The 27,548-nt window shown below is 40.6% G+C and overlaps 2 protein-coding genes across 2 annotated transcripts; one reads left to right on the forward strand and one right to left on the reverse strand.

Moving 5' to 3' along the window:
- Positions 1-88: 88 nt before the first annotated feature.
- LOC124152034 (la-related protein 7-like) lies at positions 89-10,373 on the reverse strand. The gene is made up of 13 exons (XM_046524773.2): positions 10,241-10,373; positions 9,092-9,199; positions 8,725-8,803; positions 7,969-8,069; positions 7,411-7,491; positions 6,980-7,144; positions 6,201-6,294; positions 4,777-5,392; positions 4,113-4,240; positions 2,948-3,045; positions 2,552-2,696; positions 761-855; positions 89-245 (listed from the first exon to the last, which is right to left on the reverse strand). The coding sequence occupies exons 1-13, from the start codon at positions 10,250-10,252 to the stop codon at positions 174-176; spliced, it is 1,794 nt and encodes a 597-aa protein (XP_046380729.2). The 5' UTR covers positions 10,253-10,373; the 3' UTR covers positions 89-173.
- A 101-nt stretch (positions 10,374-10,474) lies between these two features.
- On the forward strand, positions 10,475-26,918 carry LOC124152033 (putative ZDHHC-type palmitoyltransferase 6). The gene is made up of 9 exons (XM_046524772.2): positions 10,475-10,720; positions 13,635-13,881; positions 15,068-15,200; positions 16,209-16,387; positions 16,836-17,072; positions 17,440-17,522; positions 20,045-20,137; positions 21,714-21,820; positions 22,667-26,918. Exons 1-9 carry the CDS (start codon positions 10,567-10,569, stop codon positions 23,138-23,140), a joined length of 1,707 nt encoding a protein of 568 aa, XP_046380728.1. The 5' UTR covers positions 10,475-10,566; the 3' UTR covers positions 23,141-26,918.
- The last annotated feature ends 630 nt before the right edge of the window (positions 26,919-27,548 follow it).

Below are 27,548 nucleotides of genomic sequence, written 5' to 3' on the forward strand. Positions count from 1 at the left end.
CATGTAGTAGTAGTAGTATAAATCTTCAGAGGATATGCCTCCATGGATACCATACATGGTACCACTGAACACAATGAAAGAACATGCATAAGAATAGGACAATATTTATTTCTTTAGGCTTGGGTTCAGTCACTCATTCACTCTCCTGTCACACTCCGTCACACAGTTCCGTATCAGTCTTCAAACACAATGTGCTTCTTATTCGCAATCACCTCAGCATTGTGCTTGTGAGCCTTCTCTATAAGCTGGAACAAACAGATAGTGCTGGTGTGAGAGGAAAAACAAAACAAGACAGTTCCATGGTTATTATTATTATCATCATTATTATTATTATTATTATGGAAAAGCACCATTGACAGTTGATGATGTATCATTACTGTGAAACTTCAGCATGTTCAGTATAGAGTGAGTGAGGGAGTATGGCTGAAGGCGACGTTTACAGTATTTCCATGATATCCCAGCATATCAGCTTTGAGTTAGATGGTGTAGAAGGAAAGCCCAAAGTGATGCAGCTAGACACCCAGGACAACTGATATGGTGGGATTCACACCAACAATCACCCGACTCTGCCACGACTAAGGGATGCAGCTCTGCACATTGAATCACAGTGCCTGACAAGTACTGGGTCACCTACCTGCCTCTGTCAGTTTGGAACCAGTTTGCATTCTTACAGTAAAAGGATGAAAGTGTACCAGCAGAATACCCCTTTGGTCGTACATACAGAAGAAAAGTTCCTGACAATATCATTGATGCAACTGACCTTCTGTGTTCCTCTTTTCTTTGTCCTTGTCTTATTATTGAATTTTTCGTCCCTGTCTGCCTTTAGCTTCTCCCAGTATTGTTTCTCACTGTCCCCTGAAATATAAATTAGGGTTGAAATGTGAATACATGTACAACCATTTCTCCCAACAAGAGAATCGGTGTGCAAGTCTCCTGCAATGTAAATCACAACCAATGTAAGTCAACTGCAATGTGAATCATTGTCTTTACAAATTCATAAATGTAAATAAGAGACCACATACCAAGTCTCCTGAATTGACAATTATGGACAACACAAAACAAATAAACGAATTTGTATGTCTTCCCTAAATGTACCAACATAACTGTTACATGCCTAATAGAATTGGAAATTTTAGTATAAATTGTATATTTATATACTTATCCTATCTCACACTTTGCATTTCTCCTTTCTTCGATCCTATGTGGGAACGTGCTTGAATCATGTTTCGAGCTTCTAAAACTAAAAATAGACACCCAAGCCCCCCCCCTGCATCTCCATGGTTACGTCCAAAAGCTAGGTCAATTACGTGCCTCTCGTGCACGCCGTGCCTGCTTGAACTGACAACGTGTGTGCCTCTACCAATTCATTCTCTTTCGCAGAGCCTATTTTTCTCCCTTGTTTTAACGTTTTTCACAACATACAGTCTGCAATCTAAACGGGGCGATCGGGTAGCCAAGTGGTTAAAGCGTTAGCTCGTCACGCTGAAGACCCGGGTTCGATTCCCGACATGGGTACAACGTGTGAAGCCCATTTCTGGTGTTCCCCGCCGTGATATTGCTGGAATATTGCTAAAAGCGGCGTAAAACCATACTCACTCACTCACTCACTCACTGCAATCTAAACAAGAGGACATAGTCATTGATATCCCCCAAAATAAAATATTTTTCGTGGATTAACATATGAAACTTGTTGCCATGGAAACTCGGAAAATATTTGTTTTAAAAATCCCAAACTATCAAAAGGCACAAGTTCACCACTTGACATATCTATGTGCCACATTTGCTGAAGAAATATGGGAAACTTTTCAAGATATGCTCTGGATAACTACCCCCATTTCCAGTCCAAGTCAAAGTTGCTGCCAAACTCGAAAAATTACCTTGAAAAACAAAAACAAAACAACTTTCAAAAGGCACTAATTCACCACTAGACCCATCTATGTGCCACATTTAGTGACGAAATATTGCAGTTTTCAAGATCCGTTCCGAAAACAAGCACTACTGACATTTTCAGTCAATCTTTTTTCTTTCTTTTTTTAAATCCCAAACAATCAAAAGGTACCAGTTCTCCACTTGACCTATCTATGTACCACGTTTGTTGAAGAAATATTATACTTTTTTCAAAATCTGTTGGACAAACAGACTGACAGTGTACATCTTAATACCCACTGCAAAAAGAGTTGTGGGGGACAACTATTCTTGCAACCTCATATGCCGTTTGACTGCCTTTGTGACAGTCCCAGACAACACACACAAAGTATCACTGATGAACTGTATGTTAAGTGTACAGGTGTGTTGAATTGGATTTAAAGTCTTGTCTGTGTATCCAGGGTAAATGAAATGAGTTTTAACGTTCCGTCTACATGTACAGGTGAGATGAAATGGGGTTTTATGTACCATCTGTGTACAGGTGAGGTGAGTTAAAATGGGGTTTTATGTCACATCTGTGTGTACAGGTGATGTCAAATGGGGTTTAACGTCCCAAGGTGAGCCGATATAGGGTTTAACATCCAGTCTATTCGTACAGGTGAGGTGTCTGTGAAGCATGACCTACCAGCAAGCAGGTTGAAAGTAAGGTTTTCTAGAAGCAGCTCGGAGATCTTCCTTGCACTCTCCTCATCATTACAGCGGATGCTGCCAGACAAAGCATTGTCCTTTATGTCGAAGTAGGCCACACTGACTTCACCAGGCAACTTTTCCTGCAGACATGGTGAACAAGACATGTCACATGAGAGACAACATTGAAACAAAGTAGTGTGTGTAGCTCATTTCCTGATAATGTACATTGAATAATTATTTGCTCTTGAGAGAAAAATCTCAATATGAAAGAGGGAATGCACTGTTCTACCAAAGAAACCATACAGTTTGATAACTCCTTTCTCTAAAAAATAATCAAACTATACATTCTTTGCTAGAAGGACAAAATAATGACAGTCTTCTCTCTCCTCACCTTCAGTGTCCTCCTGTTCATGGGGTCGTTACAGGTGACCTGCACTATGACCCCAGGTACATACTCTATAGCTGGTCGCACGCCACCCTTAGTGACATCTGCAATCAAGGAAGAGTTCGTGAACATGCTCAATGCAGCCAGATCAGTATTATTTGTGCAAATTCCAAATGAATCAATACCCCAACCAACCAACCAACCCTGTTCATTATGGAGTGGGTCATCCATTTTGAGTTATCTTAAGTCGGGAGTTTTCTGTACAAAATGAACACACAAACAAGAAATACTCATCCTCAATGTAACATGATTACATCATAGACAAAATCGGTAATTTCTGACACTGCCCTCATATCTTCCCGTTTCAATTTGTAAAATATGAGAACTTTCACAAAATCTGGTCAAACTATCCTACTCTTATCAAATCACACTGATCTACTTTTAAAACCAAACAATAAGTTCAAAACAACTGAGTTTTAGAACCACTAGAAACTGTTTTCTCATACATCCATGTCAGAATGATTAGATCTGATTGGACCATGTGATGCCTTGCTAAAATACTGTGCAACCCGCCTTGAACATGTTGAAAAGTAATAAATTTCTCAGAGCAGAGGAATAAATCTCTTATACCCCGCCATGAACAATACAAGCTGCATGTGGATTTATCAGAGGCAGAATAAATCCCTTATACCCCGCTTCAAAGCAAAAAGCCGCATTGCTTTTTCAGTTAATGGAAGTCACGTGACAGCACAAGTTAACCCAGCTCAATCGATCAGCTGTTTTCTATCGATTTTTGGCTTGACATGGGACGTGTAAAACGCCATGTGCTCCATGTGATCCTGCTACAACCTCTAGTGAACCATCTATATCTACACCTGTTTACATTTGTAGAGGTAGATCGAGAAGGGAATGTCAGTAATGAGGAAATCTTGTTATTCAATACCAATTGATAAACCTTTTATACTTCATTTTACAAGACATAATAATGATCATATTCAATAAGGCAATTTATCACCATGGCTCAGCAGTACTTCTGCAGAGGGGACTATCATGAAGATACTCAAATATATCTTGAACAAAGAAATAATCTGACATTACCGTTATCAAACAATACCTTATATTTATGTCAAATCAAAGCCTAATCAAACAGCGTTCATAATTCTCCACTTACATTGTTCCTCCATCTTGTTCTGTTGTGCTTCTTTCTCCAGACGCTGTTTCCGTAGTGACTGTTTGAGGGCGGCCATGTTGGCCTTCTGTTGACTCAGATATTCCTCTCTCAGTTTCAGCCACTCCTGCCTGGAAAATACTCACAAAGTCTTCACATGCTCACAGATAATATTCAGACTTAAATGTTACATAAAGAATCTGACCCTAGTGTCTTTTGTCCAACTTGAGCCAATAAAAGTTTAAAACTCTTAGCCTTGACATATTTGATATCAAAAGACACGAGGGTGAGATTCTATTTATCATCCAAAGTCATTCTTCCAACTTTTCAGTTTGTAGACAGAAATAGCCAGGGTATTACAATGGTCTGCAAAGCATTGTTATGCAAAATAGTTATAGCAATATATCCTAGGAGACATTGCTTTGGTGAGATCATTTGATATCTCCTGTGTAAGCCAGTTTTGGATGATAGAAAAAAAGAGTCGCAACAACATCCTTTCAAAGCTTCAACCATCTTGTCATTATTCTTATACCATCATTTACAGCCAAAGACAAGGAAGTCAAGTAATATGAAAAAGTAATATCAAGTGTATACTCTAAACATTCAAAATGGCAAACAGATCAAGGTTTTCAAAATTCTGTTATGACTGATTGAATCAATAACCTACTTTGTGATGACTTTGAGTTGTGGTGGTGGGACATCTTTCTCCTTGTTCTTCTTCTTCTTCGTCTTCCTTCTAGTTCTCTTCTTATTCGTATTGACATCAGCTGTCTCCACATCAACACCAGAATCGTCTGGTTTCGACACTTTTGCTTGCGGGGCTGAAAACTCACCACTCTCACGACTGTCTGATGTTCGTTTACGTTTCCCTCTTTCAGACTTTTCCTTCTCCACAAAAGAGGAGTCTGTGTGCTCAGAATCTTCCTCAAGAGATTTATTAGAATCTGAAAGTCTCTGCTTCCTCCTCTTTTTCTTCTTCTTCCCTTCCTTCCTATCATCTTCCTCTGATTTAAGCCCATCTGACACAGACTCATCCAGTTTACCTTGTTCCTTACTGCACGAAGCTTTACCCGAGTCCTTACAGACCTCTTTCTTCCTCTCAGGCTCTTCTCTGCCATCACTTGACTCCGTCTTCCTCTTCTTGGCTGGGATAGAATCAGAGGAGCAATCGACGCTGCTCTCACTAGTATGACGCCGACGTTTCTTGTGCTTCTTGCATTGTTTCTGTGCAGGTTCATCATTCTCCTTTGACTTCTCAGTGGCCTCCATATCTTCATGGGAGTCTGGAAAGGTTATACATATATATATTGACACAGTGCAGTCATACAACCCTCTAAATAACATGACAGTAAGACCATGGGGTATCCAAAATATTTTTCCTCCCTTGTATTTGGTGATGAAAACCTAACACTCTCATTTACCATCAAAGGATTGCTCTAATTCATGTAACACTTGGAACTTGTACAATATTGTTTTGTGTCCCGATCTATCTCATTTGAATATGAGCTACTGGAATCTCCTGCTTTTGATTTCTAGTCAAGCAGTTGAAGTTAAGTTTGTGAAGATGACAGATATTATTCAATGGAACTGGTATCACCCCATAATATATCAAGTCCACTGTCTTGGTGCTATTGTTTGCTTATTAGGTTTTATATTTAAACTACTGTATTCAATGCTACTCGTATTAGCGCCCTGCTCTTATAAGCGCCCACTGTAGTATTTGATAAGTAATGTGGTGGCAAAGGTCCTGTGTACAGCACACAGAACACAAATCTGGTGAAGTTAAGCAACATTAGTTGTGGAGAGTAGTTGGATGGGTGACCATGTTTGTCAGCTTGACCGACACTGAAGTGCAGTGGCATCTGAATATCTACAAGGAATCAAGGTTTGCGATGTTGCCAGGTTACGAGCTCAGTTACCCCTATCATAATATTTGACTCCTGATTTGCAATTTGAGTTTACTTTATTGATACATTCACAGAATGAATTTTCATTGAATGTAATCGGGTGAAATTTGAAAATGGTTAGTAACTTTTAAGGCTAGCTAGCCCACCTGGCCTGCAATACTTTGAGTGACAGTGTGTAGCTGACCTTGTCCGGACTTCTTCTTGAGCTGGTACAGCACCTTGTTCCACTTGGGGAATCTCCCGGCCTTGCCTGACATCGGCGGTGGGTTGTGCAACATCTAGAAGTACAGACCCAATCAGTGGGTACTGGCACACAACTTAGCTGGACTTTTCATATCATATGCAGTGATTACACAGAAGTATATACTGTTGCTAAACAGCCTGCAGTCAACAATACAGTAGCTAACAACCCTGCAGTCAACAATAATGTAGCTAACAACCCTGCAGTCAACAATACAGTAATTTACAAGCCTGCAGTCAACAATACAGTAGTTAACAAGCCTGCAGGCTAAAAATACAGTAGCTAACAAGTCTGCAGTCAACAATACAGTAGCTAACAAGTCTGCAGTCAACAATGTTGTTACTCGCAAGCCTGCAGTTAACAATACAGTAGTTAACAAGCCTGCAGTTAACAATACAGTAGCTAACAAGCCTACAGTCAACAATACAGTAGCTAACAAGCCTACAGTCAACAATACTGTAGCTAACAAGCCTGCAGTCACAATACTGTAGCTAACAAGCCTACAGTCAACAATACTGTAGCTAACAAGCATGCAGTCAACAATACAGTAGCTAACAAGCCTGCAGTCAACAATACAGTAGCTAACAAGCCTGCAGTCAACAATACAGTAGTGAACAAGCATGCAGTTAACAATACTGTAGCTAACAAGCCTGAAGTCAACAATACAGTAGCTAAAAACCCTGCAGTCAACAATACAGTAGCTGACAAGCCTTCAGTCTCACCTCACAGGCTTTGGCAGCCTCTTCTTTGGAGGCAAACTCAACAAAGCCGAATCCCTTGAGATCTCCCGTACTCTTGAATCTCGGCAGACTGACATACTGTACATTGCCACACTGTGCGAACAGACTTCTTACCCACTCGTGGTCAGTGGTACGTGGCAGGTTCTCCTGGAATGTCCAAAAAGGGAGTTAAAGGCTAAAAGGATTTACCATTAAAAGAAATCATTAAATTTTGGAAAACTTGCATCCCACTGGGTGTTAAAGGGTCACCAGTGACCCACACCATGCACCCTATCAACATTACTACAATAACAACATGGTACACATGAGTTATCTCCCCTTGTACATTTGGATGAAAAAAAGACTATTCGTACTTGTGGGAGAATATTTTGTAACTTGAAAAGAATGAAAGGATTGTTAACATCAGGACTCACAACATAGACGGTTCGGTCGTCAACATCAGGAACACTCTGAAATGGTTCAGTTCTCTTGATCTTTGTCTCCTCGCTGTTCACCTGCAAAACAAACATTTAGCATGTTTAGCATTCACTTGCAAAACACAAATATTCACCTGCCTAAAACACAAACATTCACCATATTCACCTGCAAAACACAAGCATTCATCATGTTCATCATTCACCTGCAAAGCACAAGCATTCACCACACACCTGCAAAGCACAAACATTCACCATTCACCTGCAAAAAAACAAACATTCATCATGTTCACCTGCAAAACATAAACATAAATCATTCACCTGCAAAACACAAACATTCCCCATAAACATGATAACTGCACAGTAATATACCCTGGGCTTGAGGGTGTCTTTTAACCACTTTACAACTGCACCTGCTAAAAGTTGACCAGAAACACCAACATGGGAAGGATGTGGCAGGATTGATGCATACAACTAGATAGTCATGGTAACATGATTTAGGGAGGATGCATACCTGAGTGATATTCAGTGGACAAGCTCACAGGCTCTACAACTTACCTCCAACAATTTTGATTTCTTTAAAGACCTAGCTATTGTCTTGACTTCGTCTGTCAGCTGGCGAATCTTGTTGAACTTGAGAAATATAGAAATATCTATGTCTGAAACCAAAAATTCATTCTGTACCGTCACTTTGCCAAATAAATAATGAGTTGAAAACATTTTAGAACATCATCAACATACACAGACTGGAAGCTGGCCCTGTCCCTGCTAGTTTACAAAAAAATAACATAAATGCATTAGAGTGCGTGGGTGAGTTGGGTTTAACGCCACTTTTAACAGTATTCCAGTTATATCACGGCGTGTCAGCTTAATGTGGGAGGAAAGACTGAAGTGATGCAGGTCTCAGATGTTTACCACTTCGGTGAAACCCATGAGGACAGGTATGATGCTGACAAACCTGGAAACATAATCGGTCGGAACCGGGATTCGAACCCACAATCATAGGTTTCTGGCGTGCCCAAGGGACGCAACTCTGCACAGCGAATTGCGGCGCCGTAGAAGACTGGGCCGCCCGTGCCCCCAAACAAATCAGAAAGATATACTAGTTTCCCTCTACCCTGGCGTGTCCCGAACGCATAAAAATGTCTGGTGTACCATACATTCATTGTGCACTATTATGTAACACGTGTACTACATGTGCAGTATGTCTACTATATGTACCATATATACAGTGTCAATATCAACTAGCATTCCATACAATACACAGTCCTGCATCTTATATAAGAAACACATGTGGAATTCAAATACTCTTACATCCATCGTCAGTCTTGCCAATCTCTTTCTTCAAGAATCTGTCCTTCTGTAGATTGGAGTCACTGAAGTAGAACTCCATCTAAAATGAATGTGGGATCATGAGTTCACAATGGATTGATTTAAGAAATTTGATTTAACTTGCACCAGTTGCATGTTGACATGAAAATCAAGTTGCACCAAACAACCAACAAACATACCGCTAAATAATCAAAATATGCATTGCACGCAATAGAAACACTGTACCACTCAAAATCTAATGTACATCAACAATCAAATCTACATGCATTACGGCCTAAGTGTACATGCTCATGTAATTGTTCAAATGTCATCTACAGTCTTAAGGATGCAATTAGGAGCAACAGACAACCTGAGACTGGATTTTCTTCCTCATCTCTTTCATCCTTTTCCTTGGCTTCTTGGTCTTGGCAGCAGCAACATCCTGATCATTTGTATCCTCAGTCGTGAGTGGTGGGATCTAGCAACAATACATTACAATGGTTACAGTGAACTGACATTACTTTTCCGTAGTGTCAATATATATCTTGATATCAATTTTTATCTGATATTTGATTCAGAAAACTTGACATCATCATAACTCCACATAAGAATCAGTAAGTGAATGTGTTTTACAATTTAAACATCCAAGGCTCCCGAACATGTTTTGGCTATTGATGGTTTTCTTTGGGTATTCAACATATTTTTGCTGCCTTGGCTCCAGTCTGTTGTGTATTTCTACACCAATGAGTTGACATTTCTTAAAATAGTTCTGCTTAAAAAGTTATTTTAGGTGACCTCAGATTAGGGTCTGTTTGAATGCGGCTCTAAGTGTGTAACATGTTGCATAAAATCGCAACAGCAATAAACATGTACATTTCTAACAAACAATAAGCGAGATGCCCCTATTTGGAATTATTCAGTTATAGATCCTGATGCCACAGCTAATTAAATTTGACCAGCTCAGTCCATCCTTTCATCGCTTTATAGATGGGGTATATCAATTAGCATCGATTTTGAAGGCTTGTACAGGAGGGGTCGCCCTATACTTGGGGGTGCTTTATAGATGGAAGTATATGGTATGTTGGGGAGTACTGCACTTTACCAGCTGCATTTTTTTGTATTTCAAAGAGCAACATGTGACGCATCAAATTCATATGTTGCCAGCTTGAAGCTAAGATAATGAGTCAGTCTACTTAGCTTAACCACAGAAGCCACGGACACCATCACAAATAATTAGTGCTTGTGTAACTTGTTAGCAGCACCAGATTGTTTTTCTTGATTCACATGCATGGTAGCCAAATGTCTCCATTAAACTCGAAACTTGTTAAAATTGAATGGATTTTCCTCAAACTTCATTGGGTTAATTTTTCAAAAGAAATGAGATATCCAACTCATAAACTCACTTATTTGGAAAGGGGATCCAAGAACAGGAACTTGTTATTGGTCAGTAAAAAAATATGCACCCCCTATATGTTTTCTACCTACACATAGGGATAAAACAGTTTACAAATGGTTATACCTTTAAATCCATGTCAGCAACAAACAATTGTTCAGCTTGTTAAAAGAGCTGACAAAATTCTTATCTTCTGCGGCTGTACTTCAACTTCTTCAGCAAAGGAGGTAAACAAATCGCCGCGCTTGCGCCGGGGAAGTTTCTCTCAGTTATCTCATTATTCATTGGCTTTTCGGGATCCTTTAAACCAATGAGATTCATTGTTGCAAATAAATTATGCACTTCCTGTATTTATTCAAAATGGCGACGTAAATGATAAGTTTAGTGTTGCGTAGGGACGTTTTGTTCTTTCTTTTGACAGTTCTAATTAGCTGACACACTATTTGTGCAAAATGACGGACGATCCGATGAGGTTTGCCCACAGCTTGATACCAAATCCAAACATACCTCCAGATTATAATATATTGGCCAATGCCATCTCAAACTGTTCGGGGCCGGTCGTTCATCAAATGTTGAAGCAGAACCCAGACTTGGTGAATTTAAAGGGTACGGTGAATGTCTTGTTTATAGTAGTAGAACAATATGATGTGCTCGTCAAGAACACGGTTTAGCGAACGTAGCTGCCTGTCTAGCAAATGCACTCAAACTTCACTGATAATACTTAACAGATGAGATGCATCAGATGGGATGCGGCGGTGTAGTCATGACCAGGATGTAGACCACAAGGGTCATGTCTTCACTGCACCCCATCACAGCTCTCGACAACAGGCAACCTGGGAGTCACCTAACAAATGGAATATCTCCATAACAAGAGAGCAAGATGACCCATGAGACATATCATATAATCCATGCCACAAGTGGGCTGTAGGTGAAATTCATAACCATTTAGAATTCGTAGCCACTCCCGATTTGTAGACAAATTCAGTGTGAACTTGTAGACAAAACACATAAATATTGTATTTCAAATCTTAAAGAAATTTAAATAAATATCTGTGAAATGGATACAGAAGGGGTGCAAGGGTAAATGCAGCACTATTGAAGAACACATCACATCAGTCCCAGACCACTGCCATCTGCCTTCAGAGCCCGAGGAACAAATCCGTTTCCGTAGCTGACTACGACATTGAGTACAAGAGGAAATAACTTCAGTCCAAGTGATTTATGAAGAAGAGATCTCAAGTCTGGATGAAATATGTTTTGCAACAATGCCTTCCTTCACAAGTGTCAAATCCAGCCTCCATCGGTGGAAGAATATACCAACATTGCCACAGATATCTGCACAGGTTGCCTTGGATGGTTCCTACACTCAGACCACTGAAAGTCGTCATTTCGAAATGTTGGAGATGTTAAGTGACAGTGATACGCTGTACATGGATGGAACATTCCATGTTTGACCTTGTTTGTGGCTGCAGGTTTACACAATTCACTGCATGGCAGATGGTGTGATGTACCCTGCTGCATATTCTCTGTTGCCTAACAAAACCAAAGAGACTTACGGGCAACTCTTCAAGATTCCAAAAGATGCCACCCAGACAGGTGTCCCACTAGAACCTGAGGTTGTACAGACACTCTTTGAACTTGCTGCCATTGTTGCTATTGAATAAGTTTGCCCTGATGCTGAGATACGTGGGTGCTTTTACACTACACCAAGGCTTTGTAGTGACATGTGTCAGAGAAAGAACTTTCCCGATAATACAAGGACAATCCTCAAGTACAACGCCATGTTAGAAGAGGTGATGCACTGTTTCCCCTACCTCAAGAGCTAGTTCAAGATGCCTTGTTAGATGTCATGAACATTGAAGAGTTTAATGATTATGTGACCACTGCTTGGGAGGACTATGATGCACGTATAGCTCAAATTTGGGACCAGTATCTGACCATCAGCCCAACAATGAACAACCATCTGGAATGCTTTCACAACAGACTGCAGAACAGAATGAAGACACCCCATGCTAACGTATTTCAGTTTCTCACTCACATGAAGTAGGATGAATATGCTGACAGAGTTAAGAGCCACCAACTGGATCATGGAGCTGCATCCTGGAGACGACCATGTGTCTACCATGACCTTGACCAGCATCTGATGAGCCTAAAGGAGCATCTTATGAGTGGAATAAAAACAGCACTGCTGTATCTCGATGCAACTTGACGTTTGATAAAGCAACAATAACAGTGACCTTCTGTCAATGAACTTTGTCAGTGAACCTTGTGTCAACTTGATCAACTGCAGCCTCTCTTGTTATTATTTGTGGAATAAAATAAATTTGAAATGTCTATTTGTGTACTTTGTTGTTATGTCATACATGGAAATGCGGGTACTTTGGTAGACACCATCATTGTGTATAGAAAGGGGTCTTGAGGCCTACACATGTTGTTGTAGGCACATTGGGCTGTAGGCACATTAGCCTAGTAGTTGCAATAATACTAAACCAATAGAGATGGATGCAGAAGCTCTAATTAATCCCTCCTCAGCTTTGATCTGCGGGTAATCCCATACTCCACTTACCAATCATGCTAATTGTCCTTCACGTCTTAAATATGCTTGCCTGATTATTTATTTCTAATAGTTACACTGAATCCTGCAAATCCTGTCAAAACAAAATATTAATACTGTAATCCACTCCACCCACCTATATCCTCATGAACCTCTTGTCTATCTTACTGTTGTTGAGGTAAGTGAATGACCCTGATAGTAATTATTATACCCCCGACCTTTTAGGAAGGGGGTATATAGTTATACCAAGGTTACGTCCGTCTGAAAACTTTGTCCGCGCGATTTCTCATTAAACTATTCAGTTGATTCATCTCAAACTTAGTACATATAATCTGTGTCATATGGAGGTGTGCAGTCAAAAGAAAAAAATTGTTTTGATTATTTTTCCATTTTTTTAATGAATTTTACAAACCCCAACCCTATCCATTATTTAATTTAAAACTACTAACACATTAGACGGGTCGGGGGTATTAGTGAGCCATGCTCACTTTTGCCCTTGTTAGTAACTATTATCAATCAGTTCAAATATAAAAAAATGTGTCCATGAATTCACACCAGGTTTGTCTACAAGTTCACTGTAAATTGTGTCTATGAGTTGGGGGTGGCTATAAATTCACCGTTTCCCCACCAGTGTGTGTGAAATTACATGTTTTAGCATGATTAGTGGTTAGTTTTTCTGCAGCCAGAAAGTGTTACAATAATATTAACTGTTGAAAATGGGATCGGGAAGGAGTCAACAATTCCTGTAAACAAAATGTTTTTGTCCTAACTTTATTCACTGAGTTAACTTTCTTTAATACTTTTAAAATGAATGAGTATGGTGAGGGAAAGGCAGGAGTGTGACACTGATACAAGATCTGAGAACGAGACATTTTTGTTTTCCCCTGGCCACACTGGATGTACTATTGAGTAAACGTTAATGAGTAAACTCTAGTGAGTAAACGTTAATGGTTTTGTCATCGTCAGCATGGCATGGCCAGACTGCTCTACACAGAGCCTGCCTGGGTGGGAATTCCGACATCGTTGGGCTGCTGCTGCAAGCTGGAAGTAATCCGAATGAGCCCAATGACTTTGATGAGACACCACTACACTATGCAGCCAAGAGAGGAAACTTGCAAGTTTTCCAGATGTTGGTTCAGTTTGGAGGGGATGCAACACTTACGGACAAGAATGGAAAAGGGATGATCCATCATTCCGCCGAGACTGGGACCGTGTGAGTAGAAGACATCTCATTTGTAAATCTCAAAGCTGTTTGCTAGAACACTTGTTCTGATTTTTCTATGTAATTTGCCTTCCTTGGGTTTCCAGTTAGCTTTGGATTGGCTGCTTCTCTGCACAGAAGATATTGAAATCATCAAACGTTTTTAGAGAACACACGCACATCACTGCTGTAATCAACACACGTCTTTATTCCATTACTGTACAAATCCAACTGTCCAATCGGTCTAACTGCACTCTCAGTCATTCCATTCTTACCGTGCACCCGCTCACCTAGCTACGCATCCCCTTCATTCGCCATTCGTTCTACATCCTTTTAGAGTTATCCCCCATTACACTGATGTACACAAGCTCCTCACAGTGACAGCCCATTCGTGGAGCCACCAGTCAAAGCTCACCACTGTGATATAGGTGGCTACAACCATGCTGACCGCCATGTTTACAATCAAGTGATGACTGCCGTGACGCCGAATGCGCTTGCCTCAGCTGAATTATTTTCTTTGTTTGTCACTTTGAATTTCGGTTTCATTTCAACTATCATGTAATTGCTATAGTAAGAATGTAAGGGAGAAGTTTTGGGATTTTCCATTAGTCTGCAGTCTCGAACCAATCTGATCAAACAAACAAAAAGGTAAATTCATCTGGGAAATATGGTCCGCCGTAAACCTTTTCAAAATGAACTATGATGGCATTCCCAAAGACATAAACAAAAGTATGTACATTATTACATTTGGGGTTAGAGGCCAAATTTCAAGATTCATGTAATGGCCGCGCCCACACTAGTGGCAGAGATGTTACCGAGAGTGTAACGAAGGTGTCACACACTGGGAAGGAGCTTTTGCTGCACATGTCACACAAGTTACCTCCCCTTATACTAAGATATTATGTACTGACTTTCAAAGACAGACTTGGCATTTTACAAGTGGTTCATGGTAAATTTGGAATTGTGAGCTTGAGATTATAAACCCTTTGGCTTTAAAGCATATGCATTACTATTTTCAGTAAAATTGTGAAGGAAAAGCATTGGAAATATCTCTGCAACAAATCATCTTCTTGTATATAAAACAATACATAATAGACCACATATGCATGTTTACACATGTTAAAGATCAGTTTGGTCCAGTAGGTCAGAGGAAAGAGTGATGTTTCCACTGTATGATATGCATGGTGAATATCCACAGATACATGCTCCACTATCTGTGGGAAGTTCAGCAACTCAGCTTATCAGATCCTGATGCCAAACGTCTCACACCTCTACATATTGTGTGCAAACATGGCCAAGTGGACTCCCTGAAGTATCTTCTCAAGAAAGGGGTAACTTCTTTTAATAGTTCTTAATCTGTGTACACGGTGTCAGTTGAATAAAATGAAAATTATTGCCTTAAACTTGTTACCACAGGGACATCTTCTGATTCATATGTGTATTTATCCCCCATGAAAGTTATAACATTTGTAGAGATTGCCGATATGATGTGTTATTGACAATAATGTTAAATAAGCATTAGGGCCTCTTACTCTTCATGACCGCCTCCGTGGTCTTGTGGTAGAGCGTCCGCCCGGAGAGCGGAAGGTCCAGGGTTCGATCCCGGGCCGCGTCATACAAAAAGACGTTAAAAGATTGTACTTGTTGTTACCCTGTCTGGTGCTCGGCATTAAGGGGCTAAAACAAGGACTGGTCGGCTCGGAGTCAGTATACTGTGTCTGAGTGGGGTATTCATGTTAAACTGCGGCATGGTATCTCAGTGAGCTAGCACTATAAATCGGCATCAGTCCGGACTAGTACAAGCAGCCACACACACACATACACGTGCATGCACGTCGCTATATAAGTGCAATAATCTTGGACGCGACGTTAAACTCAATTTCACCTCACCTCACCTCTTACTCTTCATTGCTCCTGTTATCAATGAATATAAGCCATCTCCACAAAGCGATAACATTAGTTATCACCTGTATTTGCAGTTCATCTGGCCTGATTTTAATCACCACCACAAAGTGATAACATTAGTTATACTGTCTTGACTGTATTCATGGTATCAGCATGAACTGGGAAATGGTGAAGTCCAATTTGGGAATGTTTGTGGACACTCACTGCAGACTTGGGGCTGATTACTGGCTGATGAGCAAGTGTAGCATGGGCGGATCCAGAGGGGAGGTCAAGGGGATCCGGACCCCCACCCTCCTTTTTGAGAACCAAATGTAGTATGTTGCAGTTTTGTAGACACTGAGAGAAGATCTTTTCTATTTTGGACCCCTCCCTTTTCAAAATGCTACATCAACCCTTGTGTAGATAGATCTGTGACTTGTGTCTTCCTCCCACAGAGATGCAACCTGTACGCGACGGACTGCGAGGGCAACACGGCGGTGCACATGGCGGTGCAGGAGGGGCACAGCTACATGACCTGGCTGCTGCTGGAGGTCATGGGGACCAAAGTGTTAAATGTCACCAACAACGAGGGTTACACTCCTGGGGATCTCGCAACAATGAGGGACAAGACAGGGTAGGATATAAATAATCTATATGATCATGACTTTTCTGGAGAAATTGTTTCTGAGCTGATGTTTTTCATTCGGTGAATGATTCTCAGCTCCCTGGGGAGGCAAAGATGATCTGATGTTGACCTGATGAAGGAGTAAGTATATGCTCTGAAATGTTGTGTTTCTCATAATAAAGAAGTTGACATCCATAAATTCTCTTCCTTATGTGTATAACTTCCCAATGGCATTAAAAGAAGAGAATATAGATCCCAAGCAAGCTGTGGTTGTTGTAAGAGGCCACTAAATGAGGCTCGGTTGATTGCATGTCATCATATCCCAATTGTGTGGTCCAGACTCGGTTATTTACAGACCGTTGACATAAAGCTGGAATATTGCTGAATGAATCATTAAACAACAAACAAATAAAAAACTTCTATGACACTGGTTGATGTTCGTCTTTCTATAAACCAGGCACAGAGAACTTGTTCCATTATTGAAGCAATTTCGGAGGGCCCCCACGGCCCACCCCCGTGGCCCTGTGTTGAAGTGGTACTTCTACCTGCTTCTCCCTGCTGCTGCCTTCGCTGTGTCAGTCCTGGTGTCCAAGCTTGCGGGAGACAAGTATCAGGGCGTGGTCGTGTTTGGGGGCCTAGGTGCAGTACTGTTCCATCTCAGAGACCAGATGCATAGATTCACAGATATTAGCAGGTGAGGTGGTGAGATTTTTGCTCAGTTAGCTAAATACTCAAGACCAATTTGATTCCTAGATTATTTTATTTTTGTTTCGGGTCAAATTGTAAGAGGCAGGTGGCATAAAACAAATCAAACAAATATTGTAAGGGATAATTTGAGGTGAATTATTTAAAAAAAAGTCTTGAAAAGATATCGTATAATGTAGTACAGATGAACAGCACTTTTTTGTATTTCTGGGGGTTTTTTTTGCATGAATTCTGGCGTAAATTCCAAACATTTCATCTATTTAAAGTATCCGTGAACAGATTGGATTAGTTTAAAATGTGTCAAGTTTGGTAACATGTGGTTCCCATTCTGAAATTTTGCCTGATTGTGTCACCAGATGGCCGAACCCTGTCCATGCGGGGACGTTTGCAGCTGGCCTCTTCCACACTGCCTTCTACTTCTTCGTCGCCATCATGCCTTGTATCCTTCATGAGAAACATTCACACGGAGATCCATGCACACTGAAACTTTATTAGTCTAGGGGTCCTTGAATAAATTAGTTGCGATCCATCGGAAGACCGATTTTGCTCTTATGTTGCTATAGGTGTGCACTGTTTGACCTAAGAAACAAGCGATGTTCAACTCTATCAGCAACTTGTCTAAATACAGTGTGTTGCACAGTGATGTATTGCACATTCAACTGATGCTGTCTGATGCCAACAGCCCATATTGTTTATGATTTTATTTCACTTTCTGAGTATCAGTCCATATCATTTCAGGGTTTTACTGTAGGCGCGACAGGAGTGTAGGCACACTGGGACTGTAGGCACAATGGGACTTAAAAGCCATTGGACACTGTGCCTCTTGAAAATCTTTTATCATTGATGCCTATTTCATCCTTGAAACGGGGGCACGGGTGGCCAAGTCGTCTAAGGCGCCGCAATTCGCTGTGCAGAGTTGCGTCCCTTGGTTGCGCCAGAAACCTATGATTGTGGGTTCGTATCCCGGTTCGCCCCAATTATGTTTCTAGGTTTGTCAGCACCATACCCGTGCTCGTGGGTTTCACCGAAGTGGTAAACGTCTGAGACCTGCATCATTTCAGGCTTTCCTCCCACATTAAGCTGACACGCAGTGATATAACTGGAATACTGTTATAAGCGGCATTAAACCCAACTCACTCACTCAAAATCATCCTTGAAACACTGAGGACACCCCACACATACTTCACACAATTTGGCTTTGTAAATACCTTGTTTCCTTGTATGTTGAGGATTTCCTTGTGATATCTTGTAAACTGTCACCATGTAGGTTCTCACAGCTAGCAAAACAGGAACATATTTACCAGGATCAGAAATATGTATATTATCTAAGTAGGGCCTCATGTCGAAAACAGATAAGTTGCACCACACACTTGACATCCTTGAAGATGTAATGATGGTGAATGTATTATTTGTAAAGGACATTCCATGTTAGAAAACAAGATATATTGCTGGCATCGGACAGTCCTCTGTTGGCAGTGTAGTATTGTTAGAACATTTGCTTTAGATTACAAGAATTAAAGTAAATGTACGTCATGAAAATGTAGCCTGTGTCGACATTTCTTCGTTCATATAGGGTTCCTGTAACAATAAATCTAAAAATACCTTCACTTTACTTTGAAAAAAATAATATAGCAAAGTTAATCCATATCTGTTGAGGTAAAATTATTAACTGTAAAGTGTGGTTAAATTGTTACATGCGTGATAATACATTGTATGCAAGTTTGAAGCCATGACATTGGCACCGATCAGTACTATGCAGTGCATTTTGGTGTTAACAGCGATTTCGACATGGCTTTCCATTTGTGATATGTTTTATGCAACACTGCCAAGACTCTCCTGGACGTTTTTTGGGGAACACAACACATATTTAAAGGGCCAATATTTGAACACGTTAATCCAGAAATTTGATTAGGCAATTTCAGCGGAATCTGTACTGTCTGGATAGACAGGATTTCACTGTTCACCCTATAGGATTTGCATTTCATGTATTTATACATTTTAAAAGATTTCATCCATCCGGAGCAGTTTTCATTATTTTCTTCTTATCTGAGTAAGAAGCAGGGTGATGTCCTGGACCCGGTTGTATCAAAGCCTCATTAACTAATGGCTACATTAAACCCTAATGATACATTAAATGCTTAATGCACCATTAGTTAATGGCATCATTAAAATCGGTTGTATCAAACGTTTATTAGCATATCATTATCTAATGATGCCTTAATGTAAGTGTCTTCATTAACCTGTCATTAAATTCGGTGTTTCCCCTAAATATTTCCCACAATTCCTTGAAGTAAACACGTACGCGTTACTTCCGGTCGTCTGTCAAAATGGCATCGTATCCACCTAAACCTAGGAATAGAAACAAGAATTTCGACAGCTCCGAAATTCAGCTTATTGCCGAGTTGGTGGAGAAACACATCTCCATACTGATATATCTGATGCTTGCCTTCCCAAAACGGTAGCGTGCCCTTACTTCTTCATCGCTCATGGATTCGAGGTGTTGAGTTCGTTTTCTGAAAACACGGTCTTTCCTTGTGCGTCCTAAGCGTTCAAACAATATGTTCGCGGCCATGTTTGTTTTTAATGACACGCTAATGATGCCCCAGAACCTTCATTAAGTTAATGACACCACGACGTCATTAAAACGTTAGTACAACTCGATTTAATGATGCATTAGTTAATGAAGGTTTAATGACACGTTAATGCATCATTAAAGTTTGATACAACCGGGTCCTGTTAGTTATTTTAATGAACATGTGAATTTCAGTAAGGTATTGTTTTTATCTTGTATAGAGTTCATGTGATCGGTGAAAATTGCGATTCTTCAAAGGGGGGTGTTTAAACCCCAATGACCCAGCCAGGATGTAAAACGTGTTAATATTTTTGTTTTGTGAGGCTTTTTTCTTTTGGGAAGAAGTGTTGGAATGTATCTTCCAACAGCCAGCCTTGACTCTCCATCAGACATGACACAGCATCTATACATCATGTGCCTCACCCCGATGTATGCAGTCGGCCTCGTCTACCTCTACTGGACAATATTGTTCACTGATCCAGGTAACTCATTATCAACTGGATCCCTTGGGGATTCCAGGTTAGAATTGCTCCCGAGCAACTTATGTTTGCTGTTAGAGGCGACTCAATGGATTGGGTGGTCAGACAAGGTGATTTGGTTGATGGCGAGCCGCCATGTTAGACACTGTATGTAGCGTTTGGGTTCCACTTCCAGACATTTTGTGGACAAGACGCAATACTTGGTGAAGACTAGACTTATCAACGGCACGTACAGAGACACAAGATGACATGCATTCAGACGGACATTTAATTAACAACCGAGAACGAAATACAATACGGGTAACAAGACTTCCGGTTGACGATACTATGCACCTAACAACTAATTTTAACATGACCATGATAACACAAACCTCTGCTGAACACTACATTATTCATCTTGTTTACTGCTTGTTATTTCAGCTTTTACCAAAAATAATACATGAAATTACAGACAGTTTGAATATAAAATACAAAAGCTTGAGAATAATACTTGTTTGTTAAAAATTACCACTAAATGATTTCAATTGTCTGGAAAGTAGTGGGGGCACGGGTGGCCCAGGCACCTCAATTCGCTGTGTAGACTTGCATTCCTTGGGCACGCCACAAACCTATGATTGTGGGTTCGAATCCCGGTTCACCCTGATTATGTTTCTAGGTTTGTCAGCACCATACCCGTGCACATGGGTTTCACCGAAGTGGTAAATGTCTGAGACCTGAATCACTTTGGGCTTTCCTCCCATATTTAGCTGATACGCCATGATATAACTGGAATAATGTTAAAAGCGGCGTTAAAGCCAACTTACTCACTGAAAAGTAGTTGCAGTGTTTTAGCATTAACTATGTTCAGTCTTTGAAAGGCATTTAGAAGTGATACACATAAGGAAAAGAATTTATGGATGTCAACTTTTTTATTATGAGGATCATAATGTCCTTCATCAGGTGAAGGAGTAAGCATATTCTCTGTGTTCCTCATAAAAAAGTGGTTGACATCCATAAATTCTCTTCCTTGTTATCTATGTTGACATGTGTATCTGGTACTTTATGTGAAACCTATTCATTGACAACAACATCCAAAGTCCAAGTGACAAAAGACCGCCTCTGTGGTCTAGTGGTAGAGCGTCCGCCCGGAGAGCGGAAGATCCAGGGTTCGATCCCCGGCTGCGTCATACCAAAAGACGTTAAAAGATTGTACTTGTTATTATTGTCTGGCGCTCGGCATTAAGGGGCTAAAACAAGGACTGGTCGGCTCGGAGTCAGTGTACTGTGTCTGAGTGGGGTATTCATGTTAAACTGCGGCATGGTATCTCATTGAGCTAGCACTATAAATCGGCATCAGTCCGGACCAGTCGCTATATAAGTGCAATAATCTTGAACGCGACGTTCAACCCAATTTCACCTCACCTCACCAAGTGACAACATCTGTACCATCATGCAGAGAGAGCCTCTTTGCCGCACCTGAATTAACACTTGACTCACCTGCAGAGATAAAGTTTTAAATCACTCACTGTCTGTGTGTATTGACTGGGCCTGTCTTGTAGCACTGACCTCCCTGCTGCATGGTGTGTATATCTTCCTTCAGGTTCTGTATCCCAGTCGGAAGTAGATGAGAAAACACTGAAGCCTCTCACTATCCTTGACCTTTGTCTTCCTGGTAAAAAATTGGAGCAGTTTTGTATTTTCTGCGAGGTGAGTTCCCCAAACTATATACAAGCCACCCTGATACAGTCAGTGCCCCATACCTTTTAGTCTACAAGCCAAAACATAGCTCTTTACATCATTGGCAGTGTTTTGTTAGTGTTGTTATATGGGCTTTTTATTGGCAGAGCTTACTAGACCAAACAGAATTTTTACAAGACATGGGCTTTGGACTGGTGGCTAAAGTCGCAGACTGCTTATACTGACTTTAGCATAAAATAACATTCACTCACTCCAGTTTGCAGTGAAACACTTTCTTTTACAGCCTCTTTCATTTGTTATGATTTGTATCATGTATGGAAGGCATTTGCATAATGTGAAGAAAATAATTTATGTAGCCTTATGAAATTGTTTTCCAAATCCATAATAGAGGATATAGCCTCTGTGGTCGAGAGGATAGAGCCTCTGTGGTCGAGAGGATAGAGCCTCTGTGGGTGACAGGATAGAGCCTCTGTGGTCGAGAGGTTGAAAGGTCGATGGTTTGATCCCTGGCCGCATCATACAAAAGTTGTTAAAAAATTGTACTTGTTGTTTCCATGCCTGGTGCTCGGCATTAATGGGATAAAACAAGTACTGGTAGACCGAGTCAGTATACTGTGTCTGCGTGGGATATCCATGTTAAACTGTGGCATGATATCTAGTGGGCTAGCACTATAAAACAGGCTTATAAGTCCAGACTAGTACAAGCAGCCACACACACACACACAAACGTGTGTTGATATATGTGCAATAATCTTAAATGCCACATGAATCCCCACTTCATCTCACTCATTGATTCTATGATCTGCGAAATCCCCAAATTCTAGTAATTAACTCGCAGTTAATATTTTCCTACAGATAGTGCGTCCACCCCGAACCAAGCACTGCCGCCTCTGCAACAAGTGTTTCCGCGACATGGATCACCACTGCCTGTTTCTCCTACAGTGTATCGCACAGAAAAACCACCTCCGCTTCCTCTGGTTCATCGCTCTCAACATCATCGCCATGGTGATCTTTCTAGCCATCTCAACATCGCATCTGTTTGAAATATACCCCAAATTAACAATATTTGAAATAGGCATGACTCTGTTTCACAGCAATGCGTGGCATTTGTCTCTCATCGGACTCAACATGGCCTCCATCTTCTGGGGGGTGAATTTACTACTGTTTCAATTCCGGATGGTTGGGAATGGTTTCACAACGTTCTATCAACCCAAGCAAAATGTGGATGTTCTCACGTCAATGGAGAAGTGTATGAATGTTGTGTATTTTCTGTTAGGTAGAAGACCTTTTGCAAGAAATCCGTTTTTAGGGAAGGAAATGAACGTATAAAAAATGCACATTTTATTGCATCATGTGGTACATATAAATGTATAAATTTATGATTTTTCTGACGAATAACCCCTATCCTTATATCATAGATATAAATTTTATGGCTTCATATTTATATGCAATGAATAATAAGAAAATGAACTTGACTGGGAGCAGTTCTATTACATGTCACTGAAGTTTGGCTTTTCCACATGTGATACAAGTTGGCTTTAATCGTTGATTAGTCATTACATACAGTGAGTCTAGTGTCCTCAACGGGCTTATGTAAGTCTTGTCTAGTGTCCACAACAGGCCTATGTAAGTCTTGTCTAGTGTCCACAACGGGGCTATGTAAGTCTTGTCTAGTGTCCACAACGGTACTATGTAAGTCTTGTCTAGTGTCCACAATGGGCCTATGTAAGTCTTGTCTAGTGACCACAACGGGCCTATGTAAGTCTTGTCAAGTGTCCACAACGGGCCTATGTAAGTCTTGTCTAGTGTCCACAACGGGCCTATGTAAGTCTTGTCTAGTGTCCACAACGGGCCTATGTAAGTCTTGTCTAGTGTCCACAACGGGCCTATGTAAGTCATGTCTAGTGTCCACAATGGGCCTATGTAAGTCTTGTCTAGTGTCCACAACGGGCCTATGTAAGTCTTGTCTAGTGTCCACAACGGGCCTATGTAAGTCTTGTATGTGAAAGTCAGTTTGTGAGAAGTTTTGAAACAGGCAGCATTATTTTGTCTAATAATGTATGTTGGCAAAGATTTTGGATTCTAATGTCACAATATTTATGAAATTGACAATATTACAGCTGCATCTGTGGTGAGAAGCTTGAATGTTGTGTTTAGATATGTGTTAAATGTTATGAAGATGTGATCTTTATGTTTAGCCACAACCAGCTGTATAATACTGAACATTGTTCACAGTTATGATGTTGTAAGGCGTTTGTCAGACTTGGGCCAAGGAGGCCTGTGATTGTTTTCTTACCACATTTAAAATTAAAACAGTATTTTCCCCTCTTTTTACATTGATACCAAAAAGTTTTGAATTGGTTTTCATCTATATATTTTTTACATTCAAATTTTGCCATTTAGCTTATCCATGATCTGATGTCTTGCTAGTGTCGTCTTGGAAATGAAGAACTTTTCCAAACTTTACCTGAGTGGTTAGCAGTTGAGTGAGTGAGTTAAAAGAGGGACTATGCTCCACTGAATGGCTCCCAGTCTAGGGCCATCTTCCCGAGGCATGAAAGTTAACTGACTATAAAAGTCCAGTTTCTACCCTTGCCAAACTAGGCTGGTATTATGGAGTTACATTTTGTCTAGACTAACGAGTCATAGTCCAATCAAAATTGTGCAACGAAATTGAAATCCGGTTCGTAAACTGTCGTGCAGTATTCGGTCGAATGCAGGATTTGCAAAGCATGTGCAATGCCAACTCTTTGTCAACAGATATGTTCTAAATTTTTTCATATTTTTAATCAAGGTGCTCACGTAATTTGATGCACCTTGCGATGTAAGACCCATTTTATCACAATATAGATCTTGATTATCGATCAGATCATCTTGACTTGGCGCCGTCAATTTTTTTTTAAGCAAATGCAAGTGATACGAGAGGTGGAATTAATTGGTCCATAGGAAAGACTTAGAAGGGACATAACTCGTAATAACCACTGGTGGCGCTTCGATCGAGCCCTAGAATTCCAGACTAGTTCAGCAAGGGTAGAAACTGGACTTTAAGTCAGTTAACTCTCGTGCCTCGGGGAAGATGGTCAAGGGCTTGGTGATGTTATTACTGCATTGTGTGAGACAAACATATCGTCTCTGTGCAAATGAGGTTATCACTAGCTTAAATTTTGAAAACAAAATACAAATGTTTGTTGTCAAACAAATAAAATGTGTCTTTGAATGGCTTGAATTAAGCCTGTTTCACTGCCCATGGGCCACGGCTAGTCCCTTTGTAACATTGGTTTTTTAACAGTATTTCAGTTCTCTTTCAGTGTCATTAAAATCAAATCTTGTATTCCGATATGATACATCTCTGTGTTAAGAACTGAGGATACATCTGTTAATCAGCGTCTTGGATTTTAAGTTCTCAATAAGAGTGAGCAAAGTATTCAGGGAAGCATATCTGATTTCTGTATCTCAAAATCAAATATAATCGGCGGGAAAGGTAAAGCATGTGGATATGTTATACCCAAACGATTGTACTAACGAGGGTATGTTCGTATTCTGGGGCGTTGTTTTCTTTTTGACGAGAACAAAATTTACAAATTGAGATGGTAAAAAAATGAAGCCGAATCGTCAAAACAAATTGACATCTAAAACCCTCAGGAACCCAAGCATCCTACATTTTAGTTGGACGGTCTGAGTTCAGTCAGGGTTCACCTGACCCGACTGAGGAGGTGTCCTCGTGTTGTGATGCAGAGAGGTATCATGTGGAGGTAACAGATCTGATTTAATCACATTGGTTCTGTCACGGTATGTTATCATCATGAGTGTTGTAACCCTAATGTAATACAGGTCCAACAAAGAGTTATAACTGCTATGAAGCTGGGATTAAAACCAATGACAGATTTGACAAGACAGCATGGATATAAACAGCATTCTGGACCTAAGCAACATTCACGCATTCAATCACTGACACCCAAAACGTAATTGAAATTAACAAGTCCCTCTTAACTCATACAGTAACACCCCATTCCATAAAATGATGGACCAACGTTACTATTGACTTTCAAAAGGTGCTCAGTCATATTTTTGGTGTGGACAAAGGACTGGTGTCTTCAGCGTGGGAAGTGGTTGTCCGGGATTGCTCCAGCCCGATGATGTACTTGTACTGTGTAATATACGGTATGAGGATTGCTCCAGTCTGATGATGTACTTGTATTGTGTAATATACGGTATGAGGATTGCTCCAACCTGATCATGTACTTGTATTGTGTATTGTACGGTATGAAGAGCTCTCCATTCTGATGATGTACTTGTATTGTGTAACGTACGGTATGAAGAGCTCTCCATTCTGATGATGTACTTGTATTGTGTAACGTACGGTATGAAGAGCTCTCCATTCTGATGATGTACTTGTATTGTGTAACGTACGGTATGAGGATTGCTCCAGTCTGATGATGTGCTTGTATATCGTGTAATATACGGTATGAAGATTGCTCTAGTCTCATGATGTATTTGTATTGTGTAATATACGGTATTAGGATTGCTTCTGTATGGTATGGTATGGTATGGTATGGTATGGTATGGTATGGTATGGTATGGTATGGTATGGTATGGTATGGTATGGTATGGTATGGTATGGTATGGTATGGTATGGTGCTACACATGTTTGATGGCAGACAGGTCTGTGTGCCCCCCAGCTAAATACTGAACTGTTTTCATTGTTGGTTCTCATGCTGCCGTGTTTAGAAGTGCTTATCCCTTACTGTGTCATGACTGAATATCCTCCATCAGTACCATTTGTGACTCTGCTTCATGAAATTCCACAAGGTGTTGTCACCGAGAGATCTGGACATGTAAATCAAATGGGGTTTGGTTCCTGATCAGACTGATTCTGTGTTGTATTTATGACCTGGTTTCTTTCATGTAAAACCTGATAATGGTTGATCATACAGAAAACTGTTGATTGTTGACCAGCTCTTGTTTGGACCCTCTCTCACTTATGCACAAGTGTTTGTTTGTTTGTTGTTTAATGTCGCACTCAGCAATTTTCCAGCTATATGACGGCAGTCTGTAAATAATCAAGTCCGGACCAGACAATCCAGTGATTGATATCATGAGCATTGATCTAGGCAATTGGTATACGATGACATGCATCAACCAAGTCAGTGGGCCTGACCACCCGATCCCCTTAGTCGCTGCTTACAACAAGCATAGTTGCCTGTTACGGCAAGCATGGGTTGCTGAAGACCTATTCTACCCCGGATCCTCACGGGTCTATGTACACATGTGCATTGTGTGCAACTGACTGACCATGACTGGACCATCTGTACCCCCTACAAAGGATGAGGGTCAGTCTGGTTGGACCTTCTCTCGCCCTGGACACTCTTTCACCTATACACAAATGCATTGTGAGCAACTGACTGACCATGACTGGACCATCTGTACGCCTTACAAAGGATGAGGGTCAGTCTGGGTGGACCTTCTTTCACCCTGGACACTCTGACCTCATTACAGATGTTTTTGACAGAAAACAGCAGTGTAGAAGGGGTATATAATTTCCATGTACAACAAGTTTTTACACTACTGCTTGATCGCTGACACCAAATTTTGACTTGTTTTGTATGGTCTTAATATAAGCCGCAATCCCCTTCGTCAATTTTCTAAGTACCCATGGTGCTTAATCAGTCAAATATACGGTAATGAAACGCAGGAATTCTTACAAACTGAGCAGTTATGTGTTTATCACAATAACAAA

Source organism: Haliotis rufescens, unplaced genomic scaffold, assembly GCF_023055435.1.
Source record: "Haliotis rufescens isolate VD_foot unplaced genomic scaffold, xgHalRufe1.0.p SCAF_11, whole genome shotgun sequence".
In the NCBI taxonomy this organism is placed as follows: domain Eukaryota; kingdom Metazoa; phylum Mollusca; class Gastropoda; order Lepetellida; family Haliotidae; genus Haliotis; species Haliotis rufescens.